The sequence below is a fragment of the Rhagoletis pomonella genome, unplaced genomic scaffold, assembly GCF_013731165.1.
Source record: "Rhagoletis pomonella isolate Grant_MI unplaced genomic scaffold, Rhpom_1.0 Rhpom_scaffold_00002, whole genome shotgun sequence".
Lineage (NCBI taxonomy): Eukaryota > Metazoa > Arthropoda > Insecta > Diptera > Tephritidae > Rhagoletis > Rhagoletis pomonella.
Genome location: NW_023458556.1, coordinates 12,170,323 through 12,194,100, shown reverse-complemented (window position 1 = coordinate 12,194,100; position 23,778 = coordinate 12,170,323). Strand labels below are relative to the sequence as shown.

The following is a 23,778-nucleotide window of genomic DNA, read 5'->3' as shown; positions in this document are numbered from 1 at the left end:
AATACTTCCAAACCTTTTTGCATTCTCAGATCAAATTTTTTATGACTATATTAAGCTTGCAATTTTTTGCTTAAAACTTTTTCAAATAAGTGGATAACAAGGTCTTGGGAACATGTAGTAAAATTTCACGAGGAATAATTTTGTAGAACTTTTTAATGCATTAGAGAAAGCTATTATTGACCAATTTTTTGTATAGTCTGAACAAAATGGCATTTGAGAAGTCGCTACAGGTTTAAAATGTTCTAGAAAATGATCGACCGGAAAATTTCACTAGAGGTGTGTCAAACAAAATCCATATACAAATAACGTAAAAGTTCCCAAAAAAAATTAATTTGCGTATGCTTTCTTTTATATGTATGCATTTTCACGGTACCCTGGAAACAATTTCAACCCGAAAGCTGTGTCCATTCGCCGATTCCTGTTGCAACTTGTTCTGGGTACTTCAGTGAAAATTTTCCAAAATGAAAAAGCAAAGTCCGTATATTTTTATAGTTTAGCAGCGAATTTGAAAAAAATCTGGTTTTTACTCAGCCATGTATGGACATTGGATTTTAACTTTTTTTAGTATGGATCCGACATTTTGAATTTCTGAAATCTGACACTAGATTTGAGTCCATCAACCTCGAAAATCACAATATTGGATCAACCATCTCAAAATTTTTAATTTTAATATGTACCAGCTTTGAATACAGTTAGTAACCCCGTAAACTCCCAGGGTATCATCTTCGATTTGCATTTCGATTTTTCAAAATCCGACACTAGATTTGTCTTCAGCGACCCCAACAAAATTTAAACAAGTTTCTTTTCATTTCACTTATTATTTTTTGTAAATTTTATTAATGATAAATATTTGTCGGTTTGTGAGTTTGATGAATTGCATTTATAAATGCGGTGCGTTAGATGAAGCTAATAAAAGGTCGGTAAATCGAACTATACTTTTCCCCATTAACATTTACTTATATTCGTACGATGAACCCTTAATTAATTATTATTTAATAAATATTATAAATCCGGAAGTGAGTTTGTGTGTTTGTTACGCTTTCACGCTTTGACTACTCAACTGATCATCATGAAATTTTGTATACTGGTGTCATTTAGCCCTAGTTAAAATACGGGATAGATTAAATCTCGATAAGACAAGGACGCGTGGCTCCTCCCATACAAACGGAATTTTTCATACTGCATATCGCAGAAAATATTTGTGATAGAGTATTGGAACTTGGTATGGAGATATGTATATAAAATCAATTCCATTCTCTGGAGAAGGGCTGCCACCTGCATAGAAAATCAAATTCCATTTGAATTAAAGGAATTATGTATTTTAAAATTGCATTAAAAAATTGATGTCAACAGGCTTTAAAACTTTAAGTTTGAAAATATTTTCAAAAGGGTTGCCACCTGTTTGAAAAGTCAAATTGAAATTAATTATTCGCAAGCTATATTAAAAATTAAAATATGGGTGTTAAACGAAAGATTGTTAGGAAACCATCAGATTGAAAAAAAAAATAAAAATTATAACAAAGTCCTCCATTTAGAGGCTCAAAACGACACCTGGTTGCCTGCTAGTTAGCACCTCATTGCTATTTATTTACTTTATGCTTCTATTTTTTTAATTAAATGAAACCACCAAAAACAAAGGCTTCTATTTACAAAGGCAATGCATTACTTATGCGGCGTGCGTACAGGAACTTACATAAATATATGCACATATGTATATGAATATTTATACACACATACATATGTAGACATAAAGCTTTTCTACAGCAACTTCCACAATCTGCAGCTCATATTCAAATAACAAGTCCTCTTAGTGAACACTTTATGCTGCTGTATGTACAGCCTGGCGCTTTGTTTTCATTAAGTGACAGACACACCTTTGCGCCTTTGGTAAACAATGTACCGCAAAAGCTGTAATTCATGTGCAGAATAAAAAAAATGGCCACAGTAAGCGAACAATTATTGGTGCTAATTTTGTGTTTCAGCTTTCACACGCTCATTTAATCAAATTCATTACACGCTCTGTGGCATTTAAATAAAACAGGTATGTACATACAGGCATATGTAGGAATGTATAAATTATGATCCCTGGTGGGAAGCATTTCAGTATTTCCATGTGAATTTTTTTAGATCTTCAGCTAAATTTAAAAATCCCGTAATGGGTGGATGGAAATCAAACATTTCCTGCGGAGTGGAAAATAAATAAATCCGTGACCTATGACACACTAGATCTCTTTCAAATGATAAAAGTTATATATATATCTGTATTTATTTGTATGTTTGTTCTGAGCACAATCATCCGACTGCAATATAAATATTTGCAACAATAGTGGCAATGGTTTCTAATATTTTAGTTCACCATATGGAACAAAAGTATTAAATGGGAACAACTAATCGATTAACAAAAGAACCATTGATAGAAAAAAGGAGAAAGAAAAAAAGTAGCTGATTGTAACGGGTTTTATTCTCAAATGTGGAAAAGTTAATTACTAATGAATCATTGGCGAAAATTTGCAAGTATCTCTTCCATGTTTTGAACAGAAAGGAATAGAGTTCTGATTCTGAGTTCTTATAGTCTTCAGCAGAAGAATGGAGAAATTCATAGCCCCACATCAACCAAAATTTGTTTTCTATTTCGAAGCAACTGGAAGATTACGTGTCTGCCCGATGTTTCTTCATTGCAAAATGATTTAGATAATCTAGCTTAACGCAGCAACAGAGATAAACTATCGCTTAATCTTAAAAAATGTTTCCATATGAATTTCTCAAATTATTCGGTCTTAAATTTCAAACTTTCCATAGTTAAGGAATTTTCGGATTTAGGGATTTTATTCCGAAAGCCTACTGTACTGTAAGTTGGCATTCCTCAAACGCTACGCGAAAGACTTTAAGGATCCTTACATTAGAAAGTCGCTATATAGCTCTTTAGTCCGTTAAAAATTGGGGTCCGCATATGTAATATGGAATCCATTTAACAACTCACACTCTGGTAGAATTAAGGGAGTTTCATCGCAATTTCATTCGTTCTGCTCTTCAATCGCTTCACTTTAGTGACCCTGTCCCTTCCCACAGTGGCCGTTGTTTGCTCATATACTTGAAATCCCTGCGAATAGGAGAACTATTCAATCTTCAATTTCTATCTATGGTGTCATTAATGGTTTAATTGACTGCCCGACTCTTCTTGTAGCTAATAGAATGCTCCGCCACTATTATCCCTTTCATATTACCGTATTGAGATCTAACTATTTTAAATTTGCTCCTATTGCTAGAGCACTTAGTGAGTTGAATAAAATTTATAGTTTCCTAGATCTCGATTTTGCTATGCCGAGATCTCTGTTTATGTCAAAGATAAGATCTTTCTATATTTAACGAAGCACATATAATTAGTTAGTAGACAACTTATCTTTAAGTATTTGTGTTCTTCTAGTCTGTAAGATTCTTGTAATCATATACTTAACAAAGAATGAAATGAAACTGCAAACCAGTGTTGACCAAAATATATTGCGTGGGGGAAGCTCTTTAAAGATGTCCGTACTTTTTATAAGAGGACGAATTTATCAAATTTTGAAGACACTCAAAGCTTGATTTTTTTATTTCAAAACTATAGATGTTTTTTGGTATGTACCTTGCCGTAATTGGGTAAAGATTTTCACGCGTTTAGAACTACAGAATAATACCAAAAAACCCCAAAAAAATAAAACAAGAATAACTTCGAAAAAATCCCGAAAAGGTCCAGATAAGTTGCGAAAAGATAAGCATAGTTCCTAAGCCATCCCGAAAAAAAATCAAAAAGTAAAACACGAAGGGTTTCGACAAAACTCTGAACGGCACTGAAAAAATTTCTTAAAAAACCTAATTATAACCAATGCCCAAATAAAGCCGAAATTATACGTTTTCTTCTGCTAAGAAATATAATATTTAGTAAAAATGTGGCATAACTTATTGCGTTAAAAAAAAATAAATAAATAGCAATCAGTATTGATTTCTCGAAATATTTAATAAAATTCGAGTTCTTTTGGTCACTAGGAAATCACATTCTGCAATGGAAGAGATTTCTAATCTTAGCATCGAAAAGCAATTACCAGTATATATGAAAGGTGTTTCACATATACAGATATATATTTTTGTTTTCAATTTCGAAATCTAAAAATAATCATCTCTAGGACTATGCTATTAGTATGCAGAAAAAATTTACCTCGTTCTTTTCTATTCATATGATGTAACAGTGCTCAATAACTTTGCTTTCTAAAGATATTTTATTTATAAAATTAACTAACTCGCTAAATAAACTGTCACCACCAGCCCCTAAAACTAATAATAAGTATGTACTTTTTTATGCTTCTAGATTATCACGTAAACTCAAGCCCCATATAGTTGCCGACACTGTCAAACAGTATATCAGTCGGGCGCAGCGCACTACCAAGGGTTCGACAGAGCAGCAGCCTAACATGGAGTTTTTACGTGGTGTTTATGCGTTTATGCAAGTGAGTAGATCATCGGTGAGTGTCGCTATTTCAACTTAACAAACTTACTAATCCATGAAATCTTCTTTTTCTTTTTTGAATTGCATATGATTTGCTCTCTATCAAAACATTGAACAAATCAAACGAAATCTCATAACCTCAACCTCAAATATCCAACCAAAATTTATTTATAACTAAAATTAATTAAAAATTCAAAAACAAAAACTATTGCTGTTGCAAAAAATAAACAAAAAAAATTATTTATTTATTTAACAACAACAATAATATAACTACGAAATCTAAAAAAAAAAACAAAAACAAAAAACCATTTGTACATATTAAAATGCACAAATCGCACTGATAACGTTTAATGAGAGAGTGAGAAAGAGATATGAAGATAACGAAACGATAATGGATGTTAACAATACATACATACGAAAAACGTTATTATGATAGCGAAATGTGTTAGAGGATAAGTAAAGTAAAGCAGAGAGAGATTTTTTATTTACTAAATATATAGCTAAAGATTGGCTTTTTATATACAAAATTTATTAACATAAATAAGCATTTATATGTGAGGAATAATGCCTCAAACCAGAGTATTTACTAATTTTAGATTAAAAAAGTATATAAAGATATTTATAATTTTTTTTTTATATATACTTTTAAAAAAGAAAAAAATGTGCGTAGGAAAGGCATAACTTTGTGGTATTCTGAGACGGCAAAAGTGAAATTTTTTGATTCGACGAAGAGCAAAAAATTAAAAAAAAAATAATAATAAATATGTAAAAAAAGACTTTCTATAGCACAGAATTTTTGAAAACATAGATTTGAGTAATTTTAAAAGACATTTTAGTGGCGCCTGTAACTGATTTCTATTTGGTAGTTTTAATAAAAATCACGAAAATTCAATTTTTTTTTTTTAATTTACACTTAGATTTCTGCGATATTAACTAAATTTATCGAACATTTTTTATACTGAAATTAGCTCTTTGCGATTTAAAACCAAGAATTCAAAATTTTTGATAGCAAACCCGTGTTTCCTAGAAATGGAAAAAAAGTTTTTTGAATTTTCCAAATGTATTCCTAAACTTTTGCGCAGCAAAGTTATGCCTCTACCTGCGTATTTAAACCAAAACATTCAAAGAGCAAACAAAAAGCAGGATTATAAAAGTAACTAAGAAAAATATTAATTTAATTACGAGTTTAACTCCAACTTCCGAGCGAGTGAGCGAGCGAACGAACAGACATAAGGAATTGCAAGCAAAAATCGTAAATGACTTAAAAACAAAAAGTGCAATCACGTAAATGATAAATTTAATATAAACTCCCTTTGCATACTGTCGCAACGCAACCCTGGGCAACCACTCGACGGCACAGAGAAAATTAATAAGCAAACATTAATCACGTAGTTCTTGCGTAGGCGGCACTAGATCGAGGGACAAGCCCATTTAGAAGCTGAACAATAAATGGTCAAGTATCATCTTTCCGAAAAATTAAAGTAATGAATAACATTAACTGGAGTATTTTTTTCGTTTTTCTTCTTTTTTCGTTTTGTTTTTTGTTTTTTTTTTTTAAACGAACTTCCAGTTTTGTTATGCTAAGTAACGAATTTCGAGTAGGAAAAATGACGGAACGCATGTCGCTCTTAGCGAAAAAGAAAAAAAACAACAACTTTAAAGGTATTAAGAAAACAACAGAGTGCAACAACAAAAATGCGCCAAGGAGTGGAATGAGTTGCAGGAATATTTATTATTTGAATTTCGTTTCACTTCGTTTTTCTTTCATAACATTTACCTTCATTTAAATTAAATTTTATGATTTCCGTCCGCCATATTTTTATAATTTGCGTAACGAGTTTCAACTACATGTTTTGGCTCCCATTTATAATATTTGTTGCCCATCTTTGGTGTCTGCAAGAGCACCGACAGTGTAGGGGTAAGCTTTTTTTTTATTTAAAGCTGCACACCACTTCTATTGTTTTTTTTTGGCAATTCGTCGGTGCTCTGGCATCCACAATGCTTTCCTCTTGAGTTTTCATTGTTTTCACAACTTTTTTAATTGCGTTATTTTTTCTTTCTATTTTTATTTGCTGCATACCCACAAAGTTACTTGTACGACATACATACATATTTTTCTTCCAAGTGTTGCCCAACAAATGGAAAGGTTTATTGCAATTCTTTGGCAGAGCAAAGTCATCGACATTTTAGTGCCAGTTGTGCGCTCGCTTTGTGATACATTTAATTTATTTTTGACATCAAGACATACATCAACATCAACATCAACATCACTCACATCAGCGCGTCAACGCCTTCATCACCCTTGCTGTCAGCCAACGCGTCAACATCTACCAACGCAGCGGTAACACAAGTCAGCCATCAGCCTTTTAACCATTCTCAGCCATTATTCACCCCACCACCACCATCATCATTGGCATAATCACCGTAATCATCACCAACAACAACAACAAAAGCAAAATTTTCTCCCCTTCATTATCTTACTCCTTTTCGTCGGCTGGTTGCCTTGCCATCATCTGTCCATCAACAAAGCCCAGCCTCCTCTGTCCTCGTCCAAGTTTAAGTGTATGTACTTTTTATGTTGCTATATTCTCCTATGCGCGTCTACCACCTTTCTTTTGTTAAATAGAGCCAATTTAAATAAATCCTTTGACTTCAATTTCCGTCACATCAACAAAACCAACTCATATTAGCGCAAGCCGCAAGCGGGAGATAAAGTTTTCTCCCACTACAGAATCACTCTACTCAGTGCACACATGCATACCTACTTGTATAGTGTATATGTAGGTGTGCCGTTCGTTATGATATTCTTGTTAATTAGCCATAAACGTTTTCCTCAGCAACAACATATATATTTATAATCCAATTCTGGATCTGCTGTTACTCTACTCGCGCTTAATCAGCAATTGCAGCGTTTCTCAAGTGGTACTCTGTTGCGCGTATTCCCTCGTCTGGATATTATGGTTATGTATGCATTAGTGTACATTAGGGTGTCACACACGGTGGGCAGGAAGCAAAGATAGGTTGCATAAAAATGTCGACAAAAACTGAAAGCAGGGTTGTATTTGTTGATATTTTTAGGTTAAGAATCCCTTTGAATTGAAATCCTAGCTGCTCCTGTTTTAAAGATATCAACATTTTACATAGTTATGATAGGACCGACTTTTGCGAAAGAGAAAAACATCCTTGTGCATTAAATATTCAACAATGTATGTGTGAGTAAATGTGTGTATATATATTATGTGAAAATATAAGTTTATGTAAGTTTTTAGCCGGTTTCAATCGTTTCCAAGGCGCACCACGTAGAGGCAACTTACTTTGCACCTCTTTGTTCTTTTTATGGTTTTATTTTTTTCTTGCTTTATTTTTTTATATTTGTTTTTTGTTTCCTTTTATTTTTTTTGTTGGCTTACCATATAATATAGTCACACATTTTAGTATTTAAATATTTTATTATTTAGTTAAGTTTTTATATATGCTGGAATGAAAATGTCATTACAGTTTTCTTCAGGCGACTCACAAAAGTTGATTGATTGATAAATATTTATTTTGAATCTATCCCAGAACTTAATGAATTCCCTATGAACTGACTTCCCGGCCTGCTCGGACCATAATCCTAAACCATCGTTATTCAAGAATGAAATAGATTGCTTTAAATGTTTAAGGATAAAATGGATTTTGACAGTTTGAGAAATTCCAGTACTTTTCAAAGCTGTGCGGAGTTCGTTAAGATTTTTATCAAAATTACTAAGATCCGCTTGTTTTGCGGAAAACCATGTATTTACGATTTTGCTCATGGCTTTGAACGAGGCAATATATTTGGTATTGTGTTTACTGAGAGTTTCTTCCATACAAACTATGTTCGACATTTTTTTGTATGTGGAAGACACTGTCAGCAAAAAATAAATAATTGCAAAAAATCAACGAAATTTTCTGGTAACTTCAGACTTGCACTTTACTAATTGGCTCAAAAGCTACATTTTAAACATTTTTCTAAAAGATCAGATTAGAAATTGTGATCAGATGAAAGTGTCTCCGAGCCAATAATTTTGTACGGCACGGTACTTATAAGTAATCTAGGTTTCATGAAAAAAAAAATAAATACAAGGTATCATTAAAATATCAGTCATTTGTTTCGTTGCTGTGAGCTTGTTTCAAAACTTCTGGCTTTTGCTATAATTGTAAAACTCTGTGCATGTCATTTTAACGTATTTAGGTACATACTTATATTAATCATCAACTATTGCTTATGCAAAACGTGCTACACTTAAAAAAAAAAATCGCATATGAAAGAGCACCAACCCAACTCGTAATAATTTAAGTATACAAATTTTAGTATTTAGTATAGAAATATTCAATTGAAATACGCCAATATTAAAATGAAGCGCTTTGCACTTAACGGATGCTTTTTCATAATTAAGTTAAAAAAAAATTTATTTAAATTCCATGCTGTCTGTAATGGGATTTGAACCCTGACGCTCTGGAAATTAGCAAATTGTGGCAAGCATCTTCGTGCACTCAGCTACAGCCAGACATGTAAATGTGCATTCAAATGTTCAGTTTGATTCAACACCACGTGTGCGTGGTATGAAAGTATTGTTTTTAAGTACGAACATTTCAAAACGATAATCAAATAAAAAATATTCATGTTTACTATGCGTTATTTCCCCCAGTAAATTCATAAAATTTTTCTTAATATTACAACGCGTTTTTTCTCTCAGCGTCAGTGTTGCCAGAACTTTTTGGGCCGACCGGCTAGATTGGCAAAAAAAAGCGGCTAAAAACGGCTAAAATGTTTTAGTGAAAATTCACATGCTTTATTTAAATAAATCGCAAGAAACGAAAGACTAGTTAACACCATTAATTTATATCGAGTGTATATTCCTCATCATCAAATGAATCACTATTGTATATATCACCTGAATTCATTAATTTTAAGAGATCGTCATCTACAGTAAAATTATGGCAGCATTTTTCTTCACGTTTTAAACCGTATCTTATATATAAAATAGCGTTTAACGTTTTAACGCACATTGGATTTCTTTGCTTAGTTTTTATTATATTCATTGAACTAAATATTCGCTCTACTTCTGCATTACTTATAGGGAAAACAAGAAAACTAGGTTGCAAAGGTCAGCAAAAGGGTTTTCTCCTAGGGCATTTCGAAATTGATAAACTTCGGCCCAAAATTTTACAGTTGAGTCTAAATTACTCCAGGTATGTAACGTTAACCGTTGCCATTGCATCTCTATGGATGTTATTTCGTCGGCATTATATTTGTGTTTTTGTTGCTGTAGTTGAACAAATACTTTTGGTTTAATTACTCTTGATACCTTTGCAACCGAAAAAAGTCATTTTTTTTTAGTGTGGCAATATTTGTAGGGAGGCGTTGGCGTAATTCCTTTATTAAAGTGATAATAAAATAGCGACCATTTTCTCGAATTATTTTCTCGTATTCGTGGTCAAAAGCGTTTGTGCTTACTTTTGTTTTTAAATACTCTTCAAAACTGTGATAAAACTGAGGAAATGGAGCAAGGTATGGTTCCAACGGGGAGCATATAGGATCAAATGTGTCCGCGCTAATAACCACTAGGGAGCATAGATGCGAAAGTAAAACATTGAGCTCATTAAAAATCTTCATTGGGTCTGCATTATTGCTTTCGAACAACTTGTTTACTTTTTGCACCAGAAAATTAGGCAAATAGTAAAATCGGCTAAAAACGGCTAACTTTTTTTTACAAACCGGCTAACAAATCGGCTGCCGGCTAGATCGAATTTTCTCCGGCTAGTTGCTATCAAAACCGGCTAAATCTAGCCGGAAAACGGCTAAAATGGCAACGCTGCTCAGCGTAGTCATTTTTAAGCAAAATTTGTGCAATCAAATCGAAAACCGGGACACTTAAATGAAACCCGGGACATTTTAAGGTTGGACCGGGACACCGGGACAAATAGTCTAAAACCGGGACATGTCCGGGAAAACCGGGACGTCTGGCAGCCCTACACACAAAGCTCATACTTTCATGCAATTTTCTTTATGATCGCATTTGTGTTCTGGATGTACAATAGTCATTATTTCCTGACAGAAGAGTACATAAATACCAAAATAAATCTCATACAAGCTTTGAATTCATTTACTTATTATGAGGAGTACCGTTGGCCTAAGTTACAGCATTTTTATTTCTTGCACAAGCGCAGTGCGACTTGCCTGCGCTACTTGCTTATAGCAACAAACCTTTAATAAAAAATTACTACCGTATTATATAGCATACAATATTGTATACATACATACATATATTGCCATATTGAAAGTGTCTGTAATGAGAAAGTTCACGCTACAGAAAAAGGTAATTGTGGTGTTTTATCTAAGTTGTATACCGGTAGCGCCCAATAAATCTCGATCAATTATTCTTTCGGTAGGAAAAAATGAAAATGTTTCACATTGATTTGATCCGTTTTAGTGAGTTAAAAAAGGGGAACAGATTTGTATGAGATTTCTTTTCGTATAAATATGCTCTAATTATCGAGAAGTACGCCTTCCTCTTTTGCAAATATATCCTATCAGAAGTATATAAAATGTGGATATCTTTAAAACAGGAGCAGCTAGGATTTCAATTTAAGCGGATTCTTAACCTTAAGATATCAACAAATACAACCCTGCTTTCAGATTTTGTCGACATTTTTATGCAACCTATCTTAGCTTCCTGCCCAGCGTGCACAGAACATAAGGGTAAAAACTGGTTTTTGCGAATGGCTATGAACATACCCTTCTAAATTTTTTAATTTTTGTTCTTAATAACGTATTTAGTCTAGGATTTTTTAAGAAGTTATATTGGGATAAAATCTATATTCGAAAATATGCACTTTTCTCATATTAAAAAATCGAGTTTTCGGATTTCATTAAATGATCTTCGACTTCTTGAAACCATAGCGATTCTCCGAGATCTACACTGACCCTCATTTTATACGATCACTCTCTGGCATTTTATGGAATGTCTGCAGAAATTTTCCAAAGATTGTATATGACAACTTGTAGTTGTAGTTGTAGTGACAAGTTGTAGTTGAAGTTGTACCTAATGAAGGCGAATCAGGGCTATGCTGCTCACTTCTAGCATTACTTTTTCCAATACGGTTTGAAGCTACTTACGCTTACATGTATACTGCCTCAGTGCACTTCCTTTTCAGTGCCGCCACTGAGTTTCCTTCACCGCTCGTTAACGCTCAGGGGCCTGCATCTTTTCACATGGTTCGATATCTAAATAAAGACTTCGCTCTTAGAATGTTCTCGTGCACGTTCACGAAGTGCTTCTCATCCTTCCTGATAGGGAAGGTGGCCACACAATGGTGAATTGGATGTGTGACTTTAAAGAAGTGTGCTCTGGCGAATTTTTTTGGCCCTACCATTGGTCTTAAAACGGGGCCTGTGTCCATACACAGCTACATTTCACTCAGTGGTGATCCTGCTACTGGAAGGACTTTCACTGCATAACTATCGGTGCGTTCCACTTTTGGGAGAGAAATTAGCGTTTAGACTTCCCGTGGCAGGAGTTATCATGGCACTATTGCTGTGGGTGTGGTTGTACCTACTGTGTCTTCGTTGTGAGCCTCTACTTAAAGTGGAGGTTATTATTTCTTTCGACCCTTTACTGTTTTGTCGATAACTGGTAACACGAGTGCCGGAAGAAGCAGATCGTCTGTGTGAAGATGCGCAACTCCTGAGGTCTACGTCATCGAAGCATTGCGTTAGTGTGTCGGCTTTAAGAAGAAAACCAACATGCCTGTTACCGATGCAGTGTATATGACACCTTTCTCCGCTCTAAAATTTTTGAGAAAAGATTCGAGCAAGAATTTTCTGTGGAGGACCGGGTTGATAAGGTAAAGTAGGTTAAATAAATTTTTAAATAATTTTAATCCTTTTATGGAACATTGAAAAACTTATAAAGTGGTTTCACTACAATTGAACTGTATTATCGTGCACATGTCAACAATTATGAGCAGTAATATTGCTGTTTCTTCTTCGTCTTTGCATCCCAAGCATCCACTACGCCTGCGGGCCATGTGGTTGGGTTTTCTGCAATCGCTTTGACTTCTGTCCTGCCCAACCCGAGTTGCCTCGCCTCCCGCTCGTCTGTTTTTCGCCATGTCTCATGCGGTGTACCAGAGGGCATGGGCTCTGCCGATTAGGGGTTTCATTCCATGGCCTTCTTTGCAATATCTGTTCACTTCAATTTCAGGTACAAGACCTTATCTAAAAGTCTTACTTAAAGTTGACATAGTTTATGCATATGTATGTAGTATGTGCATATGTATATTTATGCGTTATTTACATCAAAAGGTTAAAATTAGGAGGGTATTCATGTCGAAAAAAATTTTTCTGGTACACTCTAATGTACATTCTTCAATGATTAGCAGCACGATGTGCTTTGTTTTTACACTTATGTATCTAATGTTTGCCGGAGTGTTTGCATATAGCCTCGCAATTACATACATACATACATTCGTGTATCGACTGTCGTCGTCCTTTGTCATCGCTGTATGTATCGTCGTACATTTCGCATTACTTGGCTACCCTTTTGTGTGCACAGCGCTAAGTAAATAAATTATCGAAATCTTTTACTTAAACATACATACATACATATCCAAACACACAACGTAATAAAGCATTCGAAGTGTCAAGAGCGGTTGGATAAATAATGAAAGTGTTAATTTAGCTGCGAACAACAACACCAGCATTAAGTATGTTTCATTTGTATTGGTTTTTATAGGTTTACCACCACTCTCTCTATTTCTCTTTCTCCAGCTATCTTTGTCTTTCTCTGTCAGCCTCTTTCAATTTTCGTATTGTACCTTTTTAACTTATTGTAATTTTTCTCTTTGCGTATGTTTGTATGTGTGTGTAATAGTGTTGCCTTAAGTGTTTACATGTTATACGATTTTGATTTATTTGTGATGTAAAAATGTATGTAAGTGCGAGTGCTGAATGCTACTTTTTGTTTAATTAGTTTGGCTTAAGTTTTCCCTCTTTCTACTCAATTAAAAGTAATGCAATGCGTTTGATTTAATTTTTTATTTTTATACATAGTTAGCCTATATAAGATTGATTTAAAAATGATTACGAAAAATGTTTCAAGGAACAGTTGGAAAGTTGTGGATCTAAAAGTAACACGCAATGCCCAATAACACAATACAATAAAAATAATAATAAATATGCTACAAGGAAAATATACATAGGCGACATTTTATTGCTTACAGGCAGCGATTATAAACTATTACACGGAAAAAAATGTGCTGATGGATGATATGTATTAATCGTATGATTTCATGTGAAAATTTTCGATCCATTCATGAAATATAAATTGCCATCATTTAGTGAAATTGTAAAGGTAATATTTCATATTTTTAACCCTTGTGTATGGGAAAAGGTATTCGGGTACCCATAATGCTTTAAAACTCAAAACCCAACTTACTGCTAATTTAATTTTTCCATCGTTTTTTCTTCGCTGTACCAGTTCGGTAAAGCGTGGTACACTGATATACTTGTTACATCATCAAGGGAATGACACAAGTACCCGAGTACCTGTACCTACAGAAGCATTTGTGCCAAAGGGCACAATTTCAGTATGAGTTCTAATTGGACCAATTTTGTGATTAGTTAGCCTTGTGATCCGAAATTACCATTCTTTTCAAGGTTGATTTTAAATCGCTAGCCTTTTGTTTGAGAAATGTCTTTACAATTTGTCAGCGTAAGTACCTACATACATACATATAAATATGTTGCGATCAGCTTAGGGTAGGTAGAACACGACTACGATTATCACGAATGCATTCAAATGATTTTCTTATTTGCTTTAGGCTCCTACTGCAATATAGTATTTTACCTTAAAATCATGGGTTTGACATGCCATGACTATACACAGGCTAGAAAAAAATATACACCTTTCATACGACTAAATTCATATCATGTATCAGCACCTAACAATTATTTCGATTCGGCGTTAAATCTAATAGATATAAGAAATGCATACAAATTAGGCGTATTACTTGTTTTCCTTTTTTATCTAAATGTGGCTATAAAAATGCGAGAAAAAAAAATATACTGAAAAAAAAGTGGATATTATAATGAAAACTCTTTGTCAACTGAATTAGAAATTTTTTATAAATTTTTTTTTATTCGGTTGACTTGGAATTTTTCATATATTTTTTTAAATTTTCTTTCAGTACAAATTTGTTCCTTACTCTTTTCTGCGGTAACTTTATAAGCAAAATTTTTACAAAAACATTACATTTTTTGGTTTTTCATCATTCCTCACCGTCTCTATGTACACGATTTTCAGTACCCCACATGAAAATTACATAAAAATGCATACAGTGGCGGTCAAAACTAGATGAATGGTGTTTCGGTTTTAATATCTACAATGTTTTTCAAGCAAATCTTTTTATTTTTTTATTTTTTGATAAACATTTTTATTAACAAAAACGATATTAATCACACTCTCAAACTTTATTCAGAATTTATAAAAATTCCACAAATTTGTATCTAAATTTCGTGGTATGCAGTTAACAGGACTATAAAATTTTATTAAAATCAGTGCAAGTTTTGAGCGGCTAAAAACCGCATTGATTTTTAATATTTTTTTTTTTTGCTGACGGCTTTTTCTTTTTTTCATATAAAAAGCGAAATTCAGGAAAAACTGGCGTTGACTATTTTTTCGCAAAAGGTCATATTCTTCCACACAAAAAACTCATGTTTATATGGAAAAAAAGTACAAAATGCCTTCAACAAAAAAAAAATATTTATATTAAAAATCAATGCGATTTCTTAGCCATCCAAAACTTGCACTAATTTTACTAAAATTTTATAATCCGGTTAACTGCATACCCAAAAAATTTAAAAAAGAGTGGCTAAAAAGCTCGAAGTTTAGATAAAAAATTTTGGATTTTTTCTAGATTCTGTATAAAGTTTTAAGGTGCGATTTATATGTTTTTTTTTTTAAGCATGAACCATATTTTTATAGAAAATATCAAACAAATTATAGCTTGAAAAATGTTGTAAATATTAAATACGAAACACTATTCATCCACTTTTGACCGCCACTGGTCCATTCTAAGAATTCCAAGTCAGCCGAAAAAAAATTCAATTTTGGAATCCATTTTTTGATCGCAGCCATAATTCGGTGCGCATGGAATTTTCCATATATTTTTATGTTATTTTCAGTACAAATTTGTTTTTCTTTTTCTCTGAATACCAAAAATTGAAAAAATCAATTTTCCCTTGAAAGTCCAGATCAAAACTGAAAATTTTCCGTAACAGCATTAAAGCTTAAAGAGGTTAAAAAACTCGCTGAAATAACTAGTTTTTCATGAAAATAAATAAATGGTATACATATATGTATGTTAGTAGAATCGCTACTAAAACATTATTCGTTTGTTTCATTTAAGAACAAAAATCGTATTTTATGATCCACAACGTGCGCAAGCAAATCGACTTCGGGTTAGAGTTCTACGAACGTCGCATATAAAAATAAATGTAAATAACCCCAACAAATCTTTACTTCACATAATTTGTAAATAATTCAGCAAACCAAAATTTAAAACCGGCAACTACGAAGCTATTCCTTTTTACAACAAAGCATATAGCATGTAAATTGCGACGCCAGATTAAAAAATGAATTTTTCATGAAATCGCGCCTGCCGAACTCTAACACAGACAGGAAACACTCTAACTCGAAAATCACATACATACATAGTACATATACACCTAGAAGCGGGCTGGCACACAGCGGCCGGACTACGTAACGTAACGTTGGAAGTGCATAATTCACTAAATCGTTATGTACATACATCTGTATAGTTTATTTTGGGCTCCTCATCCTCGTACATAACTGAGCATATTTATTTGCATTTACATAGGTATACATTTATAGGTATGTCCCAGAAATATACTAAATGTATATATGTATGTATGTATTAATATTTAGACACGTATAAGCCAGTTAATGTTAAGCACACATACAACTCCTACGAGGGCAAAGGGGAAAGTAAGGCAATGGCCGCGGCCGATGCCTACGCGGACGCCAGGTGCATCAGGTGCAGTCAAAAACTGAATATTTTCCTTTCTTTCTTTCCTTTGATGTGTATTGACTACTTTTTTTTATTTGTCTTATGTATGAAATTGTGTATTTTTACGAAGGTTAACTACGACTATGAAACTTCTGCTGCTACTACAACAACGTTTATTGCTCCTCTTCCAAACACATCATCGACGACAACAGTCACAACAAGCACAGCTGGAAATCATATAAATAATTGCAAAAATTCGAGTGAAAACGTTATTTCGCATAAGGCTACGACAATAGTAATGAAAACAAAAACAACAACAAAAACAAAAACTGCAACAACAGCTACAGACATAAATGAAGCCAAAACTTAACAATTGAGTAAAGCAAAAATAACTTGATTAGCCAATAATAGAAAAGAAAATCAGTAAAAAGTGCGAGTACCATACAAATATTTGCTATGCGGCTCTTGCTAAACGCAAGTCAAAATATTCATATAGAAAACTCTCCTCAAATGGTATCACTCCACACATAGGTACATACGCGAGAACGTCAAAGAGTGGCAAAGATACCTACTGGTAGCGTTCCACTTTCATAACTTAAGCAAATAAATATAAAAGCTAAAAAAAATAAACTAAAATATTAAGTAATAATATTAAAATATACATACAAAGTCAAAATGACCAAAATTATACCGTCGATTGACCTAAAATTCTAGCCGTAAGGTAATAGTAACAAAAAAAAATAGAGTAATTCCAGCTACCACAAACTAAACTATTAACTGAAAAATCTAATAATTAATTTACGTCAAAGCGAATGTGATAAATTGCCACGCAAAAACAAAACCAAAATCAAACTAAGCAGCACGTAATCATAAAATAAAACAAAAAAAACAAAAATTAAAATAGATATATTGAATCGCTTATAATCAAATACACAATTAAATCGAACAAAATCAAAAAATTATTTTAGTATTAAAAGCTTAAAAAGAGAAATCAAAAACTTACCCAGAAGTTCCAGGGACTGGGGAAAGCGAGCGAAAGATCAAAACACTGCTTCCGTTCTCAAGCGTCTTACCTCCACACACATTCAAACCTAGCGCCAGGAGGTGCACGCGCGTACACACATACATACGCATCAGTTAGATAATTTCTCTCGCCAATAGAAATCAACTACACACCGCTAATAAATCGAAAAGCGAACAAACAGCCTGAACAGATCCTGCAAACGCTTCAAATATCCAAGCGCATTCAGCGTGTGATTGTCGCTATTGCGCTTTTCGCAAACACTTTCCATACAATTTCGCACTACATACATACATACATATCTACCTATTGCATTGCTGTTCTTCAGTGCGGCTCAGTTAGACAACGCCAATTGCCAATTGCAGAATTGCAGATCATTCGTCTTGAAAGTTAATAAACGAGAGCTCAAAGTTGTGCCTTGATACGAATTTGTGGGCGTGCACGTAACGTAAAAACGTAGGCGCTGACGTGTGTGTGTGTGCGTGTGCATTCGAGTGGTGGTATCTTCCGTGTCAACACAGCGCTGCCGGAAGCTAACCACAAAACGTTCTCGCACGAAAAGTGAAAAAAATGGTAATTAAATAAATTCTTCAACGAATTCTTTTTAGTATGCATTTCTTTTATTTAATACCTTTTTGTACTCCTTTGCTAACTATTCACAGACATTATGTCTCTCGTTTAGTTAAGTACCATCAAAAATATTTGGCTAACCTTAAGTACAACAGACCGTGTCCGCACTTATTTGGTTCCTTAAGTTGTATCCAATACACATAAAATTGGCCGCACTTCTAAAATGAATCCAATTAAATTTAACTATATTTTATCTACTTATATATACAATCGACACAGCGAGTCCTTTGCGAGACTACGCACCCATCTCTCTATTCAATATGATTTCCACCAACACCCCATTTCGAAATTTTTCCCACACAAGCAATAAAACCACTGCACAGCGCTGAAGTTTTTGGTAGATGCCAGATTGTTACTCTCAAGTTAGAGTGCGTGAGGTTATTCCTGTATTATATGTACATAAGACCGGTCCAGAAAAAGTCTAAAGTAATTTTTCAAGGCAATTTTGAAAAAAAAAATTACTATTTTTTGCCGAACGCATCTAATGCAAGCAAATGAAAGCTTGCCAAAAACTCCTTAAACTTTTTCTATAGCAGTATTTCAGTTCGAAGGCAATTTCGTTTTTTTAAAGAGCCAATGTTTTTTCTCCAAAGCTCATGGACCTTAGGTACCTTGTTCTACCACTTATACACCTGATCCCAATTGTTATGGCACTAACGTACCACACTAATGTCAGTAAATTAAATCTCACCACATTTGACAAGTTCAAATAGTTCTTTTAATTAAACTGTGTCTTAATTATACAAATCGTCGAAAAAATGGTCTACTACCGCTTAAGATTAGATATATTACAGAAACCTTTAAGTAGATCTCCGAAATTGGCATCCATATAGCCAATAGTTCTGTGTCCCGTAAAAAGTTAGTTAGTTAAAGATCTGGCATATTTTTTATCCACCGAAAAAGAGTCCTCAGTCCTGATTGCCGAACATATCGTCAGGAATCCTAATAAATTTTAAATTTTCAAATTTACAGTATATAATTTTTTATTATATTATTTAACCAACGTGGCCAAATATTCGCACCGATTCATCATTCCCAAGGCAAATTTAACATTCTGTCTTAGGTATGTCACCAAACTGACACCTGCGAACTATTGGGTAACCAGTGAGGAGTCTGAAGCCACCTTTCCTTAAAAGACGTATGAATAGCTAGAAGCAGGGACCATAACAGTTATAACTTTTAATACAAAAATTGCTCTTTAACAATTATTTTTTGACTTTTATTTAATTACTCTTTAAATATTAAATTAAATAACCGTTATTTCTGACTTTTATTTTATAAATCCAAAATAACAATTATTTTTTATTTTCTAAATAATCTGCAAACAACAGTTTTTTTTTAATTTTTTAATTATATGTCTTAGATAACAGTTATCGAAGACATTTATTTATAAAAGTCATATATAAAAGCAACCATTGACTTTTATCTTTTAAATCATACTTATAAAAGTCATTTGTATAAGTCGTGGTAAAAATTCGGTGACTAATTTATATTCATTACTTTTAAAAGTAAAAGTCACTGACTGATTTTTATTGATGACCTTTATAAGTAAAAGTCTTCTATAACAGTTATCTAAGACCTATAATATAAAAATCAAAAATAATTGCTATTTTTTTTAATTTTGCATAAAAATTTCAAATAAAATTTTCTTTTCAAAATTAAGTCTCGATGAAAAAATAAATCGATTGGTATGTATCACTTAGTTGTAGAATATTTCCTTCATAGTGAATTTTTCCATGACAGTTTTCATCAATAACCCTGGTCCTAACCTGGTCCCTGGTTAGAAGCCAGCCTATCCAAGGGGTCACCGGCTACTGTTCCAGCTTCCTACTGCTTAACTCGTTCTAAGTCAACCCACTCATTAGTTGTTCCTTAAAAATAGTTAAGGATCCATCTGATTACAGGGACTGCGCATTCGGCACTTTCTTAATAAAGTTGAAAAGTATCAAAGCAATCCTTAACGATTTTAGCCGGTAAAAAGTCCGCCGTCAATTTTGACCCCTTTCGCTTTACATATTCTTGCCCTCCTCTGAACTTCAGCGCTGTGATGGTGATAATTTATCGTTTTGGCAATCTTAGATATAATTGAGCTGCACACAGTATAAAGATATTGTACATGATTTCCTCACTAACTGCATTACTTTTATTGGTAGCAACTTACTACTTTACATAAACCAATTTCAAGTCTGCGAAATTAACAACAACACAATTACCGTGGGGATGCAAATATGTAACAAAATTTCTTTTTCTGCTTGAACTCTGGACGAACGCGCAACATGAGTCCCAAAGTGAAAATACAAATAATTTATGAAACGAGTAAGAAACGAGAAAAAAAATCGATATTTTATGACAAGTGATAAACCAAAAAAAAAAAAACAAAAAAAGGAAAGAAGAAATAGCCAAAAGCCAAAGCTTAAAAATGCTTATTGAAAAACGTATGTCGTTCGCTTCGCCAAATTCAATCGAATACTTTCGTGCCAAACTAAAACATATCAGAAACAGTATTTTAGTTAAAAGAAGCACATAATTTTATAAAACTTCAATTAATTAGTTTTCAGATTGTAAAAATTCTAGGATACATTGCTCGGATGCTGAAACATATGCTGTCAACGTTTTTAGTGTTTTCTTTTTTTTTTGTTTAGTGTACATTGTTCCGCACAGTTGTATCGATGTAAAGCAATTAAAGATACAACAGCAAATATGCAAATGACCACATATGCCTATGTGTATTTTATTAATAAATATTTAAGAGATGTATTGTACATACAAAGAGTAATTTTAACAAAAGCTAAACAAAAATTTGATACAACAAATTTGCACAAATATAAGCGAATAGAAGGTAATCTTCTGTTTTGTTTCGGAGATGCAAAGACAAAATATATGCAAATACATTTTAGAAGTACTCCCAAGCGAAAATAAATAATTGTTATTGTAAACAATTTTAGATGTAAGAGTGTAAATTTTTTTGTTGTTGCATTCACAAAATGGTTTGCGAAAGTTCAAAATTAAATTTCTAACTAACTATAAACCAACCAGCCAACCGTAAGCTATTCCCAGCATCAAACTATTCTGCCCAACTGTCACATTTTCCACCTCTTTGACTCCCACTTGAGACGTTCTTCTTGAATAACAAGCTTTTAACTTGTTTTCTCATTTCCACTTTCGTTTTTGATTTACAATTTACATACAATCAAAAAACAAAAACAAAAAATAAAAACACAGCTTATTTACATCTATCAATAACGATGACTATTTGTTAGTGTTATATATGAAAGAAAAAAAAACAAAAAACAAAAAACAAAAACAACAAAAGAAATGATTCAGAAGTTACAAAATGCAAATTGCGAATTGCAACGAAGCATTCAAATTTGATACAATAAACTTAATGAGAAAAGTTTACAAACATAGCTCTATTGCCGCGTATATGTATGTCTGTGTATTGAAATTGATTAGCGCGTAGTATTTTGCTGAATCGAATTGACTCTTTTACGTGTAAAATGTTTGCGCCACTGCAGCGCATTTAACTACTTGTATGTAACGATCTTTGTTACCAGCGAACGTACCGTAACTAAAACTCAAAATACGAAACTCAATCCAGAGATGTAGACAATCCAAAAAAAAAAAAGATAAAATTTTATAACGAAAGAAAAAAAACAAAAACAAACAAAAAAATACTTGCACTCGTATTTGCTAATTGCAAAGGTATCTACGTAAATAATTGCATATGTAGCGTATGTATGTACACCGCGCGCATTTTGCACGACAAACACACGTACTACACACACACGAGAAAATAAAGTATCTAACTGCATCTGCGTTTAAATGTTGTGTGTGGTCTCTAGTCTAATAAATTTGTATACGTAATTAAAAAAATAAAAATAAAAAAATAAAAAATATCAATACCAATATACTCATTTATTTAAAGTCGTAAATATACATACAAGTATCTTTTGAAAGTACATTTACTAATTACATTTATACAGCATATAATATCAACTACCTACAATAATAAAAATTATATAGTTTATTGCACGTAAATGCAGTATTGTGAGAATTTTCTTTTCGTATCATGTAACTCTTCATTTGTTTCCTTTCGAACATTCGTTTAGCATTTTTTCATTTGATTTCAATCGGATTTTGTTACAAATTTTACTACATACTCGTACATAATTATTAATTTTTTTTTATTGCGTAGACTGCGAAAGTAAAATATGTAAATTATCTCCAATTTGCTCTATACATACATACATATCTAATTAAAATACAAACATATCTGCATGTTTCAAGTATATTTGAAATTTACAAAAAAAGCTACAACGAATTAGCAGTAAAAACAATTTGTATGTGTGTGGAGAGGTACATCATCGATAATCAGGATCAGATGGGATTTGTTAAAGTTCATGTCAACGGAATTTTTTTTTTTTCAGAAAAATTTATCATAGCCTGGTTGATATTTAAGAGTGTAACTTTTTGCGTGTCCCTAATCAACTCAACGTTTTGAAATATAATAATTTTTAAAATTGAAAAATTATACAATAAGATTATAAATTCCATTCCAGTCATGCGGATCTTTTTAGATAAGGGTATATAAAGAAGTCCTGCTCTAGCCGAAGCTTCACTGTGGCACGCTATGTGCTCTGCTCTTTTCTGTTATTCGTCGTAACCACCTAAGCCATTTTGCCCAATATAAATAAAGAACGCAAAGCGAAGCCAGTTCCTTCTGAATTTTATCTTTCCATCGAACAAGAAATCTCTCTATTCCACTGCTGTTGATTCAAAACTTCAAGCCTATGAATTGTGCCACACCCCTTTTATAAACGCCTACCATAGATGAATTTATAGTTGATGTAACACTTATGAGTGGTGACACGCCCCCTTTTTATTTAATACCTACTTTTGTATACCATACTCGCTGGCCTCGTATGATGTTATAATTTTTTAAACAGGTGGCAACTCTACACAAAAAATATAACGTTATTGCATATCTGGAGGCCAATGCCTTTCAGGTGACACCTCGCTTTTTAGTCCAGCGAAAAGCCCACATCTTATAATGTTCCTCACAGGTGGCAACCCTCTTTGGAATAATAAAACCTCATTGCACATCTGAAGGCCAAGCCCTTTCATTTGACACCTAATTTTTGAAAGTTGAAAGAACTGTGCAAATCTGATGTCAATAGGAAAAAAGGCCTGTGTGTATTATATATACATTTAGAAGGTAATAAATTTTAATAGGGGGAACCCTACTCAAAAAGGAAAGGCTGGCACCCCCAGAGACCATCCCCTTTCACTTGGCACCTAATTTTTCAATCAGCGAAGTGTAAGGATCTTGCAATGGTTGAACAGGTGGCAACCCTAAAAAGTAAAATTAAATATTGCACATCGTAAAAGCTTATTGCGCATCCGGAGACCATAGCCTCTCACTTGGTACCTCATTTTTTAATTCAGCGAACGGAGATCTTATTATTTTTAAAAAGGTGGCAACCCTACTAAAAATACGTTATTGAACATCTAGAGGCCCAAGCCATTTACTTGACATCTAATTGTTTGTAATCCAACGAACGGTGCGGATCATATAATTTTTTAGTTGGTAACC

At 33.2% G+C, this 23,778-nt stretch overlaps 1 protein-coding gene across 1 annotated transcript in view; it reads left to right on the top strand.

The window, feature by feature from the left end:
- The window catches only part of LOC118734448 (innexin shaking-B), a 155,485-nt gene that overhangs the window by 59,860 nt on the left and 71,847 nt on the right, over nucleotides 1–23,778 (top strand). The window contains exon 2 of the mRNA XM_036464168.1: nucleotides 4,343–4,496. Coding sequence (XP_036320061.1) covers nucleotides 4,446–4,496 — 51 coding nt within the window. The 5' untranslated portion in view covers nucleotides 4,343–4,445. The remainder of the gene's footprint in view (nucleotides 1–4,342; nucleotides 4,497–23,778) is intronic.